This window comes from Salvelinus sp. IW2-2015, linkage group LG2 (genome assembly GCF_002910315.2).
Source record: "Salvelinus sp. IW2-2015 linkage group LG2, ASM291031v2, whole genome shotgun sequence".
Lineage (NCBI taxonomy): Eukaryota > Metazoa > Chordata > Actinopteri > Salmoniformes > Salmonidae > Salvelinus > Salvelinus sp. IW2-2015.
In genome coordinates this window covers 2,132,109-2,152,682 of record NC_036839.1, presented here as the reverse complement: position 1 = coordinate 2,152,682, position 20,574 = coordinate 2,132,109, and the positions used below count along the sequence as shown (strand labels likewise).

Below are 20,574 nucleotides of genomic sequence, written 5' to 3'. Positions count from 1 at the left end.
AACATGCTGGTAGAAATTAGGTAAAAACAGATTTAAGTTTCCCTGCATTAAAGTCCCCGGCCACTAGGAGCGCCGCCTCTGGATGAACATTTTCTTGTTTGTTTATGGCCTTATACAGCTCGTTGAGTGCCGTCTAAGTGCCGACATCGGTTCGTGGTGGTAAATAGACTGCTATGAAAAATATAGATGAAACATTTCTTGGTAAATAGTGTGTTTAACACCTTATCATGAAATAATCTACCTCAGGCGAGCACAACCTAGATACTTCCTTAATATTGGATTTCGTACACCAGCTGTCTTTCTTGCTAATAGACCGAACACCCAGCCAGCTATATGCTATCCATGTCGTCGTTCAGCCACGACTCGGTGAAACATAAGATATTACAGTTTTTAATGTCCCTTTGGTAGGATAGTCTTGATTGGAGCTCATCCATTTTGTAATCCAATGATTGCACGTTGGCTATTAGGACTGATGGTAGAGAGGGGTTACTCACTCGCCGTCGGATCCTTACAAGGCACCCCGACCTACGTCCCCGATATCTCCGTCTCTTCTTCATGTGAATGACGGGGATTTGGGCCTTGTGGGGTGTCTGAAGCATCCGACTCATTAGAGAAAAAAAATCTTCTTCCAGAATGAGGTGAGTAATCGCTGTCCTGATATCCAGAAGCTATTTTCGGTCGTAAAGAGACGGAGGCAGAAACATTGTGTACAAAATAAATTACAAATAAGGGGAAAAAACACACACACAATTGGTTAGGAGCCCGTAAAACAGCAGCCATCTCCTCCTCCGGCACCATCAATTCAAAGATGAATTCCACAAGATCTTTCTGCAGGACAATAACCTAAAACATAAGGCCATATTGTTATTTATTTTTGTTTAACCTTTATTTAACATATCTACACTGGAGTTGCTTACCAATAAGACGGTGTATGTTCCTGACTGGCCGAGTTACAGTTTTAACTTAAATCTACTTGAAAATCTATGGCAAGACCTGAAAATGGTTGTCTAGCAATGGTCAACAACCAATTTGAAGGAATTTTGAAAATAATAATTGGCATACATTTCACCCTGAATCTGCAATTAAAATAATAAACTATAGCTCCAGTGATATGGGTCATATTTGAACAGTTTGGGCTAGAGCAGGGGACTCCAAGCATTTATTTCAAAAGAGCTTCTTCATAAAAATAAACGGTCTTGCGAGCTATTCATATTCGTTCTGCGTAATTTGTTTCTGTGTAAGCCTAATTTGATGGATAGAAACAAAGTACAGCACTGCGTACATAATGTGATTGCGTTTCGGTTCTTATAACCACACACCATTCCACTGAAGCCTACCTTGAGAATCGTGCCTTTTTAAGATGAGAGAAAATGAGAGGGTTTTACGATGATGGAGGATTCTCCTGGTGAAATGACCCCACCCACTCGTCATCGTACAGAACTAGTTCCCGGCTGCGCCTCACAAACGGTCCGTTTGAAATGCGCCAATTAAGATTTGAGTTTTGATTACAATGTGTGCATAGGCTCTAGTTGTTTAACGGAATAGCCTGAAATGGTTTTTACAGGTCAGATTTACTCAAGAGGCATACAATGCAGGCATAGTGTTTTTTTAATATTCTTTCATTCGAGTTCACAGTGCAAACCGAGCTCCCCGTACCGAACAGTTTGGTACAATAAGAGTACCATTACACCCCTAGATTTAATAATGTAATATTAGGCCTACTGATTATTTCTTCGTATCTACTTGCGAGCTACTCATTGACAGGCCACGAGCTACCTAACATGAATTGGCTGATGGAAGATAAGGCTACTCAGTCCAGAGGCTGCGACACAGCAAAGCCTAATCAGACATGCCCGTGTACATCATGGCCTTAATGGCCATGTACTCTTATAATCTCCACCCTGCTTTGCCAGAAGAGGACTGGCCACCCCTCAGAGCCTGGTTCCTCACTATAGGTTTCTTCCTAGGTTCCTGCCTTCCTGCCTAGGAGTTGTTCCTATCCACCGTGCTTCTACATCTGCATTGCTTGCTGTTTGGGGTTTTAGGCTGGGTTTCTGTATAACACTTTGTGACATCTGCTGATGTAAAAAGCACTTTGTAAAAAAAAAATGTATTTGGTTCTTACAGGCAAAGTGAAATTATATTTAACACCCTGAGTGCATCGGACATGAAACAACAATACAAATGTAACAACAGCACAATAAAATAAATAAACAATTTTCCTTTGCAGGTTCTTTTTCATTTTCACACCAGCAGTGTAACTAGCACATTCTATTAACTGCACTGAACCAAAACAGTGTGTCGCGGAAGTGATGCAAAACTTTAGTGGTCAAAACCATTCAACTTGAGGCAACCGGGGTTGGGGGTGCAAAATGCAATCTTAATTCTAAAATATTTTAATACAGACTAGTTCAAAACATTACTAATCAATGAAAATTACAAATTGATAATTTTCTAGTAATAAAGTGGGGTTGCAAAAAATATATTTATTTGAAAGTGGTGGTGCAGCTGCTCCGTTTGCTCCATCCTCCAACCAACTTAGCTACCACTGTGTACTGATCAATGTGAGAGCGTGATCTCACCGCTGACGTCGGAGTGTGTCCCCCTCCTTTCTATCAGGTGTTGGAGTCTGAAGTTCAAACAGTCAGACCACCAGTTCCTGCACCAGAGCAACGTGTTCCACCACATCAACAACATCCTGTCCAAGTCGGACGACGGCGACAGCGAGGAGAGCTTCAACATCAGTGTGCAGTCTGGCTACGAGGCCATGAGCCAGGTGAGACAGAATCCAATAGGAGAGCCACACTCATAGGGCCGTTTTCCCGGACCCATATTAAGCCTAGTAGTGGACTAAGAAGTTATTCAAATAGGGAATCTCCTTTGAGAATGATTTTTAAACCAGGACTGGATCTGGGAAACTGGCCCATGACGTTTTGTGGTGGCTAGCTCGACCTTATGGAAGCAGGTGAAGAAGATACTAGGTGAGTCAGGTACCACAAATGCTGTCTGAGAKCCAAGACAAACACAATAGATACCTGAGTCGTGTTCATTAGGGAATGCAACAAAAGAAAATCTTATTTCTTAAGTCCAGGTATTCCCTCCTGTTTTCAGTCTGCTTTCTTCCGTTTAGTGCCTAATGAACATGACCCTGGACCTTCTTTATTGATAAAATTATAACTTTTTTTGTGGGACTAGGTTTAGGAGTAAATACATTGTAAAACTTTTTGATTTTAAATGCGTTGTATCCACTTGTGTGTGGCTGAAATAAAAACATTTACGATTGCTAGCTAAATTGTAAAACCTTTTCTGTTATCCTCTATGGTTTTAAATGCATTGTATCCACGTGTGTGGCTGAAATGTTAATTTCTATTTTTGTCCAATAAATCTTATTTATCTATATAGCTGGGAGGTGTTGAACATCATTTGACCTTCCAGGAGCTGTGCCTGGTGACCAGTCTGAAGGACCTGACCATCTTGGTGGACATCAAGACGTCCAGCCGTCCTGCCATGATTGGCAGCCTAACGGACGGCTCCACCGAGACCTTTTGGGAGTCGGGAGATGAGGACAAGAACAAGACCAAGAGCATCACCATCAGCTGCGTCAAGGGCATCAACGCCTCCTACGTCACCGTGCACGTGGACAATTCCCGCGACATCGGGGTGAGTAGGGAGGGCTGAAAGGGACATAATTCTCCAAAATCGAATTAATCAGATGCCACAATCTAAGATTAATCTGTTTTTCTTTAAAGCCGCTCTTCTCTATCTCACTTCACAGAACAAAGTCACCTCCGTGACGTTCCTGTGTGGCAAAGCCGTGGAGGACCTCTGCAGAATCAAACAGGTTTGGCCTCTTATTTCTGTAATTTAAAAAAAAATACTTTCAAAAATCCCCCAAGTTATGAACGTGAAGGAGAGAGATGCATTGAATGGGTCACAGACATAGGAGCAGTTGGATTCATACCCACGGTAACACACACAGAAAAAGTATTTGTATTTATTATGGAACCCCATTAGCTTCCTGGGCTCCAGCAAAATTAAGGCACTTATACAATTTTAAAAACATTACAATATATTCACAACACATTAACACATATGTGCGGCAGGCCATGGCTTTACCCGCCAGACCAGCCCTAGGCATCTGATTGGGTATGTTGTGTAAATAAGGAAAGGACTCAAATAATGCCTCTACTATTTGGGAATATAAGTGAGAAACAGCCTAATATCGCTAACCACTATACTACAGGATATGGCAAACTTACAGCAATTAAAGCCCTTCTGTACAATGTGTATATAGTAATTTATAAAATCTGTTTTCAAAAGAAGGAACAAAGGAAAAGCAGTACTAAACATTTTGATTCACCTCGGTGTCAACACAACCTTCACTCACCAATCCCTTCTCCCCACCTCTCTCCAGATCGACCTCGACTCTCGTCACATGGGCTGGGTGACCAGCGAGGTTCCTGGGGGAGACCACCATGTGATCAAGATGGAGCTGAAGGGGCCCGAGAACACGCTGCGGGTGCGCCAGGTCAAGGTGCTGGGCTGGAAGGAGGGCGAGAGCATCAAGATTGCGGGGCAGATCTCGGCCAGTGTGGCCCAACAGAAGAACTGCGAGGCCGAGACACTCCGCGTATTCCGCCTCATTACCTCACAGGTCGGTTCAACTGTCAATCACACTATGGGGTCAAAATGTTCACTTTAGATCTAAGAGAATTGGCTAGGTTAAAGTTTTACCTTTGGGGTGTGTGTAGGTGTTTGGGAAGCTGATCTGCGGAGATGCTGAGCCCACCCCTGAACAGGAGGAGAAGAACCTGCTGTCATCACCAGAGGGAGAGGATAAGGTCAGGGGTCGTACTGTATACCAGGGGTTCCCAACCTTTTTCACTCACCCCCCCTATTTCACACTATAACTTTTTAGCAAATTAAGATGATAAATATTGTTGTTTACATGTTATTGTTTACCTGTCATCAGGCGCCTTCAGATGCAGACCTGAAGGAACACATGGTGGGCATAATTTTCAGCCGGAGCAAGCTGACCAACCTGCAGAAACAGGTCAGTAGTCTCTTACCTGACAACCTATGGAATACCTGGCCAATATAGTGCAATTAACTACAATATAAAACTACAATACAATGTGATCTCTGGCTACAATAATCCTCAGTAGCAGGCTTTGAGGGACCGGGTTCAAGCCCCTGACTTTGCTTACCCTCTCCATGTTATCTTAACACTTGAAATTGACTTCATATCCCTCTTTCGCTTTCCTCTCCCTTCCCCCTTCCAGGTGTGCGCCCACATAGTCCAGGCCATTCGCATGGAGGCGACCCGTGTGCGTGAGGAATGGGAGCATGCCATCTCCAGCAAGGAAAACGCCAACTCGCAGCCCAGCGACGACGACGCCTCCTCGGACGCCTACTGCTTCGAGTTGCTCTCCATGGTGCTGGCACTGAGCGGCTCCAACGTGGGCCGCCAATACCTGGCCCAGCAGCTAACACTGATGCAGGACCTGTTCTCGCTGCTGCACACGGCCTCGCCGCGTGTCCAGAGACAGGTGGGCAGTGTTAATTTCGTCATCAAGAATTGTGACTAAAATAGACTAAAAACACCTATTTTTCAGGGGTAATTGACGAGAGATAGCTGGCTAAATAGACCCAGAAAAAACTAGAACCAAACAACAAAAATCTCTGGCACTAAAATCTGACTACTAAGTGGACTGGACAATAGTTTTTGTAGAGATTGAGAGCATTCCAGTGACAAGCACAATTAATATTAGAAGCACAGATGTGCAGCACAATTCTGTTCATCAGTGGAAAGGACACGCCGCACCCGGCACCCGTCCTTCATCAGCTGGCGAGCTGCCTGGGAGCAAGCGATGAGTGTGGGCAGACAGGCTCCGCTCTGACTCCGCTTCCGATTATACACATCGTGCAGACGACTCTTGCTTCCCCATAGCTAATCAGTCACCACCAGCCTTCTAGGTATATACCCTTTGCTTGGTTATGAAACACAAGCTGCTTTACGAAATTAAAAACAATATTAGCATTAAGTTTAATAGTAAAACAATAGTCTAGCTATGTTTTGCTCTCCCTTGAGTATAGAAAAGTTTTAGATTTTGTAGTCTCACTCAACCCTCGCACTTTACCCCCTGCATTTCATAGCTAGGTTCTGTAGCCGACYTACTAGCCAATTCTCCCTCTTTTCCTCAGAGAAAACAGCATTGCTGTTCAAAAGATATGACCCATAATACCGGTGCTACGTTTTTTTATTCCGGGTTCATTGGCGGGCCACATTTTGCATTCATAAAGCATATCGCTGGCCGTTCTAAATCTAGGCTACTTGCGGACCGGACCGTTAATCATTTGTTTAGGCTACACCTTGTTCAGTCATGTTACCTCATTAGCTAGCTATAGCTAACAACCTGGAGCGCGATCAGCAGGACGCAGCGTTTTTGAACGTTCAGATAGAAATATGTTATGTACTAGAAACATGCCTCTAAAGGCGTCAGCATGCTTCTGTTCTTGAGTAATCCAAGATGGCGTYGCAGTCAGGCGTCTTTGTCTTCGTCTTGTCGTGTCCCGTGTATATATTTTTTTCTTCGCATATATTTTTATATATTTTTTAACCTCAACTCCAACATACTCTCCCGCCTCACCCAATGTGGTATGGATCTGGTATTTTCTTTACTTTAGAACCGGAACCCCCAACAGAAGCTAGCCAGCCACTGCTAGCGGTCATCYGCTAACCTTTACCCCGAACAACTCCTGCCAGTCTGCACAGCGCGATTCAGAGCTTACCGGACTCTTTCTCCCCACATCTCCTGATTCTTACCGCAAGCTCTGAACCTTTTCACCTGAATCATCGCAGCTGTATTCACCTACCATACCCTTGACTGTATATCATGCCTTGAATCTATTCTTCCGTGCCCAGAAACCTGCTCCTTTTACTCTCTGTTCCGAACGCACTTGTCGACCAGTTCTTATAGCCTTTAGCCGTACCCTTATCCTACTCCTCCTCTGTTCCTCTGGTGATATAGAGGTTAATCCAGGCCCTGCAGTGCCTAGCTCCACTCCCATTCCCCAGGCGCTCTCATTTGTTGACTTCTGTAACCATAAAAGCCTTGGTTTCATGCATGTTAACATGAGAAGCCTCCTCCTTAATTTGTTTTATTCACTGCTTTAGCACACTCTGCCAACCCGGATGTCCTAGCCGTGTCTGATTCCTGGCTTAGGAAGGCCACCAAAAACCCTGAAATTTCCATCCCTAACTATAACATTTTCCGACAAGATAGAACTGCCAAAGGGGGCGGAGTTGAAATCTACTGCAGAGATAGCCTACAGAGTTCTGTCATACTATCCAGGTCTTTGCCCAAACAATTTGAGCTTCTACTTATAAAAATCCACCTTTCCAGAAACAAGTCTCTCACCTTCTGCCCCCAGCTGTGCCCTGGACACCATATGTGAATTGATTGCCCCCCATCTATCGTCAGAGCTCGTACTGTTAGGTGACCTAAACTGGGACATGCTTAACACCCCGGCCGTCCTACAATCTTAACTAGATGCCCTCAATCTCACACAATATATCAATGAACCTACCAGGTACAACCCCAAATCCGTAAACACGGGCACCCTCATAGATATCATCCTAACCAACCTGCCCTCCAAATAAACCTCTGCTCTCTTCAACCAGGATCTCAGCGATCACTGCCTCATTGCCTGTGTCCGTAATAGGTCTGCGGTCAAACGACCACCCCTCATCACTGTCAAACGCTCCCTAAAACACTTTGGCGTGCAGGCCTTTCTAGTCGACCTGGCCTGGGTATCCTGGAAGGATATTGACCTTATTCCATCAGTCGAGGATGCCTGGTTAATCTTTAAAAGTGCTTTCCTCACCATCTTAAATAAGCATGCCCCGTTCAAAAAATGTAGAACCAGGAACAGATATAGCCCTTGGTTCACTCAAGACCTGACTGCCCTTGACCAGCACAAAAACATCCTGTGCGTACTGCATTAGCATTGAATAGCCCCCACGATATGCAACTTTTCAGGGAAGTTAGGGACCAATATACACAGGCAGTTAGGAAAGAAAAGGTTAGCTTTTTCAAACAGAAATTTGCATCCTGTAGCACAAACTCCCAAAAAGTTCTGGAACACTGTAAAGTCCATGGAGAATAAGAACACCTCCTCCCAGCTGCCCACTGCACAGATAAATCAACTATAATTAAGAATTCCAATAAGCATTTTTCTACGGCTGGCCATGCTTTCCACCTGGCTACCCCTACCCCGGTCAACAGCACTGCACCCCCCACAGCAACTCGCCCACGCCTTCCCCATTTCTCCTTCTCCCAAATCCAGTCAGCTGATGTTCTGAAAGAGCTGCAAAATCTGGACCCCTACAAATCACCCGGGCTAGACAATCTGTACCCTTTCTTTCTAAAACTATCTGCCGAAATTGTTGCAACCCATATTACTAGCCTGTTCAACCTCTCTTTTGTATCGTCTGAGATCCCCAAAGATTGGGAAGCTGCCATCGGTCATTCCCCTCTTCAAAGGGGGAGACACTAGACCCAAACTGTTACAGACCTATATCTATCCTACCCTGCCTTTCTAAGGTCTTCGAAAGCGAAGTTAACAGATCACCAGCCATTTCGAATCCCACCGTACCTTCTCCGCTATGCAATCGGTTTTCCGAGCTGGTCATGGGTGCACCTCAGCCACGCTCAAGGTCCGGAACGATATCATAACCGCCATCGATAAGAGACAATACTGTGCAGCTGTATTCATAGACCTGGCCATGGCTTTCGACTCTGTCAATCACCACATTCTTATCGGCAGACAACAGCCTTGGTTTCTCAAATGACTGCCTCGCCTGGTTCACCAACTGCTTCTCAGACAGAGTTCATTGTATCAAATCGGAGGGCCTGTTGTCCGGATCTCTGGCAGTCTCTATGGGGGTGCCACAGGGTTCAATTTTCGGGCCGACTCTTTTCTTTGTATACATAAATGATGTCGCTCTTGCCGCTAGTGATTCTCTGATCCACCTCTACGCAGACGACACCGTTCTGTATACTTCTGGCCCTTKCTTGGACACCGTGTTAATTAACCTCCAGACGAGCTTCAATGCCATACAACTCTCCTTCCGTGGCCTCCAACTGCTCTTAAATGCAAGTGAAACTAAATGCATGCTCTTCAACCGATCGCTGCCCACACCTGCCCGCCCATCCAGCATAACTACTCTGGACGGTTCTGACTTAGAATATGTGGACAACTACAAATACCTAGGTGTCTGGTTGGATTGTAAACTCTCCTTCCAGACTCACATTAAGCATCTCCAATCCAAAATTAAATCCAGAATCGGCTTCCTATTTTGCAACGAAGCATCCTTCACTCATACTGCCAAACATACCCTTGTAAAACTGACTATCCTACCGATCCTTGACTTCGGCAATGTCATATACAGAATATCCTCCAACACTCTCCTCAGCAAATTGGATGCAGTCTATCACAGTGCCATCTGTTTTGTCACCAAAGTCCCATATACTACCCACCACTGCAACCTCCTGTATGCTCTCGTTACCTGGCCCTCGCTTCATATTCGTCGCCAAACCCACTGGCTCCAGGTCATCTATAAGTCTTTGCTAGGTAAAGCCCCGCCTTATTTACATTTACATTTAAGTCATTTAGCAGACGCTCTTATCCAGAGCGACTTACAAATTGGTGCATTCACCTTATGATATCCAGTGGAACAACCACTTTACAATAGTGCATCTAACTCTTTTAAGGGGGGGGGTTAGAAGGATTACTTTATCCTATCCTAGGTATTCCTTAAAGAGGTGGGGTTTCAGGTGTCTCCGGAAGGTGGTGATTGACTCCGCTGACCTGGCGTCGTGAGGGAGTTTGTTCCACCATTGGGGTGCCAGAGCAGCGAACAGTTTTGACTGGGCTGAGCGGGAACTGTACTTCCTCAGAGGTAGGGAGGCGAGCAGGCCAGAGGTGGATGAACGCAGTGCCCTTGTTTGGGTGTAGGGCCTGATCAGAGCCTGAAGGTACGGAGGCTGTCTCTTATACACATCTAGATGTGTATAAGAGACAGCCTTATGATATCCAGTGGAACAACCACTTTACAATAGTGCATCTAACTCTTTTAAGGGGGGGGGTTAGAAGGATTACTTTATCCTATCCTAGGTCTGTCTCTTATACACATCTAGATGTGTATAAGAGATCGCTTCATATTCGTCGCCAAACCCACTGGCTCCAGGTCATCTATAAGTCTTTGCTAGGTAAAGCCCCGCCTTATCTCAGCTCACTGGTCACCATAGCTGCACCCACGCGTAGCACTCACTCCAGCGGGTATATTTCACTGGTCACCCCCAAAGCCAATTCCTTCTTTGGCCGCCTTTCCTTCCAGTTCTCTGCTGCCAATGACTGGAACAAACTGCAAAAATCACTGAAGCTGGAGTCTTATATCTCCCTCACTAACTTTAAGCACCAGCTGTCAGAGCAGCTCACAGATCACTGCATCTGTACATAGCCCATCTGTAAATAGCCTGTCCAACTACCTCATCCCCATACTGTTAATAATTGTTTTGCTCCTTTGCACCCCAGTATCTCTACTTGCACATTCATCTTCTGCACATCTATCACTCCAGTGTTTAATTGCTCAATTGTAATTGTTTTGCCACTATGGCCTATTTATTGCCTTACCTCATTTGCACACACTGTATATAGACTTTTTCTATTGTTATTGACTGTATGTTTGTTTATTCCATGTGTAACTCTGTGTTGTTGTTTGTGTCACATTGCTTTGCTTTATCTTGGCCAGGTCGCAGTTGTAAATAAGAACTTGTTCTCAAATGGCCTGCCTGGTGAAATAAAAAAAAGATTAAAAAGTTTGGCTGGCACCTAGCCGAACCGAACGAGTGTGCTCGCATACTCCCTTAAAAGACTTTCACTTGAAAAAGTAGAAAAAAATTCAATAGTGCTGTTTGTCCATATTGAGAATTCCTCAATAGAGTCAGAATTTATCTAAGATAACTCAAGAAATCTAACATTATTTAGTTATTTTTGCCGAGGAGATCTTAGTCCTGCAATTTTACATCTAACTGAGATGTTTCGTGCATTATTTGTCAATGAAATAATGTGCTTGAAAATGAGTCGTCTGTCGTTGAATGACAAACACTTCATTGAAGAATCCCTACTGTTGACCAATCACCGACAAAGGTGCGTAGACTTCGGCTACTGGCTTCGGCCTGCCTTGAGAAAAAAATGTTGCGTGCACGAACAGCTGGAATAAACCTTGCCAAAGACCAAAACGAACAAAAACATCACAAAATGTCATAATACAGTGCATTCGGAAAGTATTTAGACCCCTTGGCTTTATCTACATTTTGTTACATTTACAGCCTTATTCTAAAATGTATTAAATAGAGGATAAAATCTATCTACACACAATAACCCAGATCTTCAATGGTCAGAGTCCTTTAGGTGCCTTTTGGCAAACTCCAAGTGGGCTGTCTTGTGCCTTTTACTGAGAAGTGGCTTCTGTCTGGACACTCTACCATAAAGGCCTGATTGATCTAGTGCTGCAGAGATGGTTGTCCTTCTGGAAGATTCTCCCATCTCCACAGAGGAACTCTGGAGCTCTGTCAGAGTGACCATCGGGTTTTTGGTCACCTCCTTAACCGAGACCCTTCTCCCCCAACTGCTCAGTTTGGCGGGGCGGCCAGCTCTAGGAGGTTCCAACCTTCTTCAATTTAAGAATGATGGAGACCGCTGTGTTCTTGGGTGTGTGCCTTTCCAAATGGGACGCAATCGTCCCACCGGCCAATAGCCAGGGAAAATACAGAGCGCTATATTCAAATAAAATGATATAAAAATCTAACTTTCATTAAATCACACATGTAAGATACCAAATTAAAGCTACACTCGTTGTGAATCCAGCCAACATGTCCGATTTCAAAAAGGCTTTTCGGCGAAAGCATAAGATGCTATTATCTGATGATAGCACAACAGTAAACAAACAGAGTAGCATATTTCAACACTGCAAGCACGACACAAAACGCAGAAATAAAATATAAATCATGCCTTACCTTTGACGAAATTCTTTTGTTGGCACTCCAATATGTTCCATAAACATCACAAATGGTCCTTTAGTTCGATTAATTCCGTCGATATATATCCAAAATGTCAATTTATTTGGACCGTTTCATCCAGAAAAACACAGCTTCCAACTATTGCCACTTCACTACAAAATATATCAAAAGTTACATGTAAACTTTACCAAAACATTTCAAACTAATTTTGTAATACAATGTTAGGTATTTTTAAACGTTAATAATCGATCAATTTGAAGACGGGATGATTTGTGTCCAATACAAAAAGAAAACAAACTGACGCAACTTTTTTCGTAACGTGCATCTCTCAAAAAATGTACTTCATGTGACCCTCATTTACGATAGCCCTACTTCTTCAGTACACAAAGGAATAACCTCAACCAATTTCCAAGGACTGGTGACACCCAGTGGAAGCGGTAGGAACTGCAAGCAAGTCCATTAGAAATCTGGTGTCTCTAAGAAACCTCATTGAAAAGACAGTGACATCAATTTTTTTTTAATTCTGAATGGTTTGTCCTCAGGGTTTTGCCTGCTACATAAGTTCTGTTATTCTCACAGATATGATTCAAACAGTTTTAGAAACTTCAGAGTGTTTTCTATCCAAATCTACTAATAATATGCATATCTTATATTTTGGGGATGAGTAGCAGGCAGTTGAATTTTGGCATGCTATTTTTCCGAAAGTGAAAATGCTGCCCCCTGCCCACAAGAAGTTAATGAGTCCGACGTGAAGGATATACTGCTTTCCCGGGAACAGGTCCAAATCCCTGTCATTTGCGTGAAGAGAAGACTGAGAAAAGGGGGGTGTAGGTCGGGCTGCCTTCTGAGAATTCGAAGGCAAGCGGGTAAACTCCCATTGCCATCCGTTCTATTGGCCAACGTGCAGTCATTGGAAAATAAAATCGATGACCTATGAGCAAGATTAAACTACCAAGATTAAAAACAGTATTATCTTATGATTCACCAAGTCGTGGCTGAATAACGACATGAATAACATACATCTGGCAGGTTATATGCTCTATCGGCAGGATAGAAGAGCAGCCTCTGCTAAGACATGAGTGGCACTCTATGTATATTTGTAAACAACAGCGGGTGCACGATATCTAAGGAAGTCTCGAGGTTTTGCTCGCCTGAGGTAGTGTGGTCTTATCATGATACTCTATCTACCTAGAGAGTTTTAAGCTGTATATTTCGTAGCTGTCTACATACCAGCACAGACCGATGCTGGCACTAAGTCCACACTCAATGAGCTGTATACCGCCATAAGCAAACAAGAAAATGCTCATCCAGACGCGGCACTCCTAGTGGCTGGGGACTATAATGCAGGGAAACTTAAATCAGTTTTACCAAATTTCTACCAGCATGTTAAATGTGCAACCAGAAGGGGAAAAACTCTAGACCACCTAAACTCCACACAGAGAGATGCGTAAAAAGCTCTCCCTCGCCCTCCATTTTGTGAATCTGACCATAATTCTATCCTCCTGATTACATGCAAAAAATTAAGCAGGAAGCACCAGTGACTCGGTCAATAAAAAAAGTGGTCAGATGAAGCAGATGCTAAGCTGTTTTGCTAGCACAGACTGGAATATGTTCTGGGATTCTTCCGATGGCATTGAGGTGTACACCACATCAGTCACTGCATGATGTACAGTATATCACTCCAACTGTTTGATAACATTGACCACATGGCTATCCATTCTCACCCTTCACCTGTACCCTTTCTCCCAGGTGACCTCTCTCCTCCGTCGTGTCCTCCCCGAGGTGACGCCTGTGCGCCTGGCCAGCATCATCGGCGTCAAGGCCCTGCCGCCTGCCGATATCAGTGACATCATCCACTCGACCGAGAAGGGTGACTGGAACAAGCTGGGCATCCTGGACATGTTCCTGGGCTGCATCGCCAAGGCGCTCACCGTGCAGCTCAAGGCCAAGGGGACCACCATTTCCGGCATGGCGGGCATGGCGGCAGGCAAAGGCGTTACCACTGTCACACTGCCCATGATCTTCAACTCCAGGTGAGACTACAACTTTGAGATGTACCTGGGTGACGGTGTTGTTCAAAAAAGCTTGTTTTTGTTTTCCGTTGCTAGATGTTTTGCGTTGTTGTGCCCTAACGACCCTGGTACTATAAAGGTAGCCCACCTGGATGGGTTATCTCTCAAAAACAATACATGACTTCATCAACAAGCACTTTGAGATATTCTCATTTGTGGTTGTTTGTATATTGTCTTATCAGATGTGATTTCTCCTTGTTTTGCTGATCATATCTCTGTAGTATTATGTCCCATACTGAACACATTGGTCTAACACAGCCTCTGTCCATGTGCAGCTACATTCGCCGGGGAGAGAGCCACTGGTGGATGAAGGGATCCACTCCCCCTCAAATCGCTGAGATTATCATCAAGCTGGTCAAAGACATGGCTGCCGGACACCTGTCGGACGCCTGGTCTCGGGTGACAAAGAACGCCATTGCTGAGACCATCATCGCTCTCACCAAGATGGAGGAGGAGCATCGCTCGCCAGTCCGCTGCATCGCCACCACCCGGGTACGGCTGTTTTCATATCACACAACAGCGTGTGTATGTATGTATGTACACGTGTGTGTGGCAGACCTTGGTTCAAATACTATTTCAATTACTTTCACATACATTTCGAAGTAAGTATTTATATATATGTATGTATGTGTGTGTGTAATATATTTTTTTTTTAAATACAGTAGTTGAATATTGGATTGTGTTTCGAAATACACTTTGAAAGTATGTATTTGAAATTTTCAAATCAAATAAATGCTACCATGCATTTGAACCTAGGAGTATTTGAAATAATGCATTTGTAAATAAGTATTTAAAAATATTTTCAAATAGTAGGACATTATCATTTATAGGACATTATTTAAAAATACTTTCAAATATTTCGGCCACATTATTTGAATATAATCAATACACAGAAAGTAAGTAGCTATAACAAATAATCAAAATACACATGTATTTGAACCCAGGTCTGGCGTGTGGGTGAAGTATTTGTATGAACTGCGCTCTGTGTGTGTGTGTGTGTGTGTGTGTGTGTGTGTGTGTGTGTGTGTGTGTGTGTGTGTGTGTGTGTGTGTGTGACAGATGTTTGTCTGTACACATATGTTAGGTTCGTGTGTTTGAGTAAATTTCTTGGGGTATTCTCCTTTATCCTCTCTGTCCTCTCTCTCTGTACTGTAGTTGTGGCTGGCCCTGGCCTCTCTGTGTGTGTTGGACCAGGATCATGTGGACAGGCTGTCCTCGGGCCGCTGGATGGGTAAAGATGGACAGCAGAAACAGATGGTAACTTGTCCATATTGGGCTCATAGAACATGTGCACTTTGGCAAAGCAATATAGAGTCAAGACTTTGCATTGTAACTTGTAACCAATACAATCAGAGGGTGTTTTCAATTGTAACCTGTTGAGATAATGCATTAATTAATGGATTAGATTTATAGCACTCAAAAGCGAATTCCTTAGAAATGTGATAATTTTTACATTTCCATTCATAGGACTATATGGTAAATCAATTTTAATTCAATCACTTTTTGACAGCATCCCTTTTGATTTAAACAAAACTTCCATACATGTTTGCTCATGGAAGTAGGACCTGAATGCCAAAACGTTCACAAGATTAAGGTGCTCAGTTAAAATGTTTTTGCATACCCACCCATACCATGAGACATCCATGTCTTCATCACTGAAAAATATCGGAATATTTGAGTATTCCTTAAAAATAAATTGCATATGTTGTAGCTTAGACCTTAATTCACATCATCTGAGGTTTTAGTGTTGTGCTCTTGAATACAGGGTGAGTGTAATTTCAATCATAGAAATAGGATTCATAGAATGGATCCCATCAGACCACTGCAGTTTAGCTGGTACACCATTGAAATGTAATTTAAATGTTAACTTCTAATTACTATCACAAAGATGACCGCAGGTCCATCCACCTTAGCATGTCAACTTAAATGGTCATGCCTATTCTGTTATGTATATTTATATGATTTCAATAGGTTTCCTATAGAGGATTGACATGAATTTAAAATAACATATATTCCCATTCAAGTCAACAGTCTTTATAATACCATTTAAAAGTCTACTTAAAATGTTATTCCCATTTTAGCACAATTATCAGCCAAAACATGATACCCACCCTGTGTTCAAGAACATGTCTCAACAGATGGCGGGCACAACACAAAAACCTTAAGACGTCAAATAGGGTCTAAGCTACAACATATGTGAAGATTTTTTTTATTTTTATCGAAGTTTATTTTTTTGTCATTGTTGTTCGGAAACCACTGCCCGCAAGTCGCCACCACCACCACCCTGTCCGTTGGTTGAGCATGTTGAACTGCCATGTACGCGCGCCCGGTTGCCCGGTCGAGTGTGTGTGTATAGCTAGCTACAGTTAAAGTCGGAAGTTTACATACACTTAGGTTGGAGTCATTAAAACTCATTGTTCAACACTCCACAAATATCTTGTTAACAAGCTAGAGTTTTGGCAAGTCAGTCAGGACATCTACTTTGTGCATGGCACATGTAATTTTTCCAACAATTGTTTACAGACAGATTATTTAACTTATAATTCATTGTATCACAATTCCAGTGGGTCAGAAGTTTACATACACTAAGTTGACTGTGCCTCTAAACAGCTTGGGAAATTCCAGAAAATGTCAGGCTTTAGAAGCTTCTGATAGGCTAATTGACATAATTTGAGTCAATTGGAGGTGTACCTGTGGATGCATTTCAAGGCCTACCTTCACGGGGGAGGCTTGCAAGCCGAAGAACACCATCCCAACCGTGAAGCACTGGGGTGGCAGCGTCATGTTGTGGGGGGGGCTTTGCTGCAGGAGGGACTGGTGCACTTCACAAAATAGGTGGATATATTGAAGCAACATCTAAAGACATCAGTCAGGAAGTTAAAGCTTGGTCGCAAATGGGTCTTCCAAATGGACAATGACCCCAAGCATACTTCCAAAGTTGTGGCAAAATGGCTTAAGGATAACAAAGTCAAGGTATTGGAGTGGCCATCACAAAGCCCTGACCTCAATGCTATAGAAATGTGTGGGCAGAACTGAAAAAGCGTGTGCGAGCAAGGAGGCCTACAAACCTGGCTCAGTTACACCAGCTCTGTCAGGAGGAATGGGCCAAAATTCACCTAACTTATTGTTGGAAGCTTGTGGAAGGCCACGCAAAACGTTTGACCCAAGTTAAACAATTTAAAGGCAATGCTACCAAATACTAATTGTGTGTATGTAAACTTCTGACCCACTGGGAATGTGATGAAAGAAATAAAAACTGAAATAAATCATTCTCTCTACTATTATTCTGACATTTCACATTCTTAAAATAAAGTGGTGATCCTAACTGACCTAAGACAGGGAATGTTTACTAGGATTAAATGTCAGAAATTGTGAAAAACTGAGTTTAAATGTATTTGGCTAAGGTGTATGTAAACTTCCGACTTCAACTGGCTGTTTTTGTTATCCAGAGCGTTGGTGACTGTAACTGTGCTGCTGGCAACAATTTAATTATGTGTAAGTGCTCTGAAATTGGAGTAGATAGCCAGAGCGAATTTACCAACTATGTCTATCGATAGTTGTCGCAGTACCATCATGAACATTCTACTGAAATGGTTACTTGCATAGTGGAGTCTTTTGTTTAGACGTGCAGCTAGCTAGCTAAACAATGAGCCTTATTCCCAGCTCATAACGTTACTACCCTGCTTGAATCTGCAGGTAGCTAACCAACCGGGTTCAATGTTAGCAAGCTAACATTAGGCTTTTACTAGCAATGCAAATGGCTGAGATACGAATAATATTACTACACAGATCATACACGTAACGTCAGCTAGCGTTAGCTAGCTAACAGTACACTTGAACTTGAAATGAAATCACATTTCTGTGGCTAAACCAACTAGGCTCGTATCAATTGTATTTGTTTTTACAGATGGCATGAAAGTTCACATGTTCCAGAAGGCATTTCTGCCAAATGGCTTTCTTGTGAAATAGTGATGGGTGACATACGCCTAGTTTCCTTAAACTAGTCACAAATTCAAGCTGGGAGTGCCCTTCTTTTTGTTGCACTTGCCCCCTGAAAGGTCTGTGCACAGCCCTGCTGAGGTGTTCAGGTCGTAACCGAAAGTCTCGTGCTCCCATCCACAGCCCATGTGCGATAACCATGACGACAGCGAGACTGCAGCCATCATCCTGTGTAACATGTGTGGTAACCTGTGTACCGACTGTGACCGCTTCCTCCACCTGCACCGACGCACACGCTCCCATCAGAGACAGGTCAGTAGTACCCACATTCACCTGTAGGTGGCAATCTGCTCCCAGTCATTCCATTGCCTTCAGAAATTATTCACACCCCTTGACTTTTTCCACATTTTGTGTTAGACTGAATTTAAAATGTGTTAAATTAAACAACAAAAATGTCACTGGCCTACATACAATACCCCATAATGTCAAAGAGGAATTATGTTTTTCGAAATCTTTACAAGCAGAAATTTCTTCAGTCAATAAGTATTCAGCCATTTGTTATGGCAAGCCTTGTAATGGCAAGTCTAAATAAGTTCCAGATTAAAACAAGTCACATAAGTTGCATAGATTCACTCTGTGTGCAATAATAGTGTTTAACATGACTTTTGAATGACTACCTTATCTCTGTACCCCACACATACAGTTGTCTAAGGTCCCTCAGTCGAGCTATGAATTTCAAACACAGATTCAACCACAAAGACCAGGGATGTTTTCCAATGGCTCGCAAATAAGTGAACCTATTGGTAGATGGGTAAAAAAAATAAAAAGCAGACATTGAATATCCCTTTGAGCATGGTGAAGTTAATAATTACACTTTGGATGTTGTATCAATACACCCAGTCACAACAAAGATTCAGGTGTCCTTAATAATACTGAAAAACATTTTTTTTATCCTGAATACAAATCCAGTACTACACGTTACTGAGTACCACTCGATATTTTCAAGCATCATGTTCTGGGTTTGCTTGTAATCGTTAAGGACTGGGGAGATTTTCAGGATAAAAAATAAATAGAATGGAGCTAAGCACAGGCAAAATCATGCTTTCACCAGACATAAGGAGATGAATTCACCTTTCAGCAGGACAATAACCTAAAACACAATGCCAAATCTACACTGGAGTTGCTTACCAAGAAGACAGTGAATGTTCCTGAATGGCCGAGTTACAGTTTTGACTTAAATCTAAAATCTTAAAAAGCTATGGCAAGACCTGCAAACGGTTTTCTATCAATGATCAACAACCAATTTGTCAAAGCCTGAAGAATTTAAACAGAATAATGGGCAAATGTTGCTTACACAAAGTATTGACTCAGGGGTGTGAATACTTATGTAAATTAAGATTCCTGTATTTCATTTTCAATAAATTAGCAACATTTTCTAAAATCATGTATTCACTATGTCATTATTGTGTATATAAATATGTTTAGAAATTTTTTAATTCAGGCTATAACACAAAATGTGGAATAAGTCAAGCGATATGAATACTTTCTGAAGGCACTAGACTGGGAGCCTGTCAAAATGTCATTCTTCGTTCACCCTTTTTACCACCTGCAATAATGTGTATACCCTCATTTGTGAAGACCTGACCACCTATAAATGTTAGATGTTCGACACAAAATACAACCTAAAATTATTTTTCCATATACCTTGGCTATAGTAATTTACAAGAAAGTTTTTGAATATGCATTTAGCTTAAGGTATTTGATAGTCATGCTGTGTATTTTCAATATTACCATTCATTCTGAAAATGCCTAACAACCTACAATCCAATTCATATTACAACAGCATCCCTTTCTGACAGGAATATAATTCAACATGGCGGTAACCCTAGTCTGCTGTTTCTCTCCAGGTATTTAAGGAGGAGGAGGAGGCAATCAAAGTGGACCTCCACGAGGGCTGTGGGAGGACAAAGCTCTTCTGGCTCATGGCTCTGGCCGACTCTAAGACCATGAAGGCCATGGTGGAGTTCAGGGAGCACACAGGTAACAGACCCTGTCCCGACCCTTTCTGGCCCTGTCCAGAAACAACCCCTAGCTTACCATTACCCCCTAGACACTTGTGTAGATCTAAGAGGGACTGAATATGGTTACATTTCCACCTAGCCTATTAGAAGGTAAAGTGGAGCTACTACGTGTTGCTTATACCTTTCTAATTCTTTACGATCCTAAAACGACACCGGCTGTCACGACTGTTGATATCTGCCGTGTGATGTTAATGACAGGGATGTGTATGCCTTATGATCCTTTTGTTGTGCATAGCTAATGCTCTGCCTCTATGTGCAGGGAAACCAGCCTCCAGCAGCTCAGACGCCTGTAGGTTCTGTGGCACCAGGAACGGTACCGAGCTCTCGGCCGTGGGCAGTGTCTGCTCTGACCCAGACTGCCAGGTACCAACCACTCACAACATCCGACATAATGAT

At 42.9% G+C, this 20,574-nt stretch overlaps 1 protein-coding gene across 22 annotated transcripts in view; it reads left to right on the top strand.

The window, feature by feature from the left end:
- Nucleotides 1–20,574, top strand: part of LOC111973092 (E3 ubiquitin-protein ligase MYCBP2) — a 309,758-nt gene that overhangs the window by 260,261 nt on the left and 28,923 nt on the right. For 18 of the 22 annotated variants that reach the window (XM_024000406.1, XM_024000384.1, XM_024000338.1 and 15 more), the window contains 13 exons: nucleotides 2,620–2,776; nucleotides 3,403–3,660; nucleotides 3,776–3,841; nucleotides 4,415–4,654; nucleotides 4,752–4,841; nucleotides 4,973–5,053; nucleotides 5,283–5,549; nucleotides 13,836–14,119; nucleotides 14,434–14,650; nucleotides 15,314–15,415; nucleotides 18,281–18,409; nucleotides 20,005–20,137; nucleotides 20,438–20,541. In XM_024000406.1, coding sequence (XP_023856174.1) covers nucleotides 2,620–2,776; nucleotides 3,403–3,660; nucleotides 3,776–3,841; nucleotides 4,415–4,654; nucleotides 4,752–4,841; nucleotides 4,973–5,053; nucleotides 5,283–5,549; nucleotides 13,836–14,119; nucleotides 14,434–14,650; nucleotides 15,314–15,415; nucleotides 18,281–18,409; nucleotides 20,005–20,137; nucleotides 20,438–20,541 — 2,128 coding nt within the window. The remainder of the gene's footprint in view (nucleotides 1–2,619; nucleotides 2,777–3,402; nucleotides 3,661–3,775; nucleotides 3,842–4,414; nucleotides 4,655–4,751; nucleotides 4,842–4,972; nucleotides 5,054–5,282; nucleotides 5,550–13,835; nucleotides 14,120–14,433; nucleotides 14,651–15,313; nucleotides 15,416–18,280; nucleotides 18,410–20,004; nucleotides 20,138–20,437; nucleotides 20,542–20,574) is intronic. The other 4 variants (XM_024000447.1, XM_024000455.1, XM_024000347.1 and 1 more) reach the window with 2 other exon arrangements.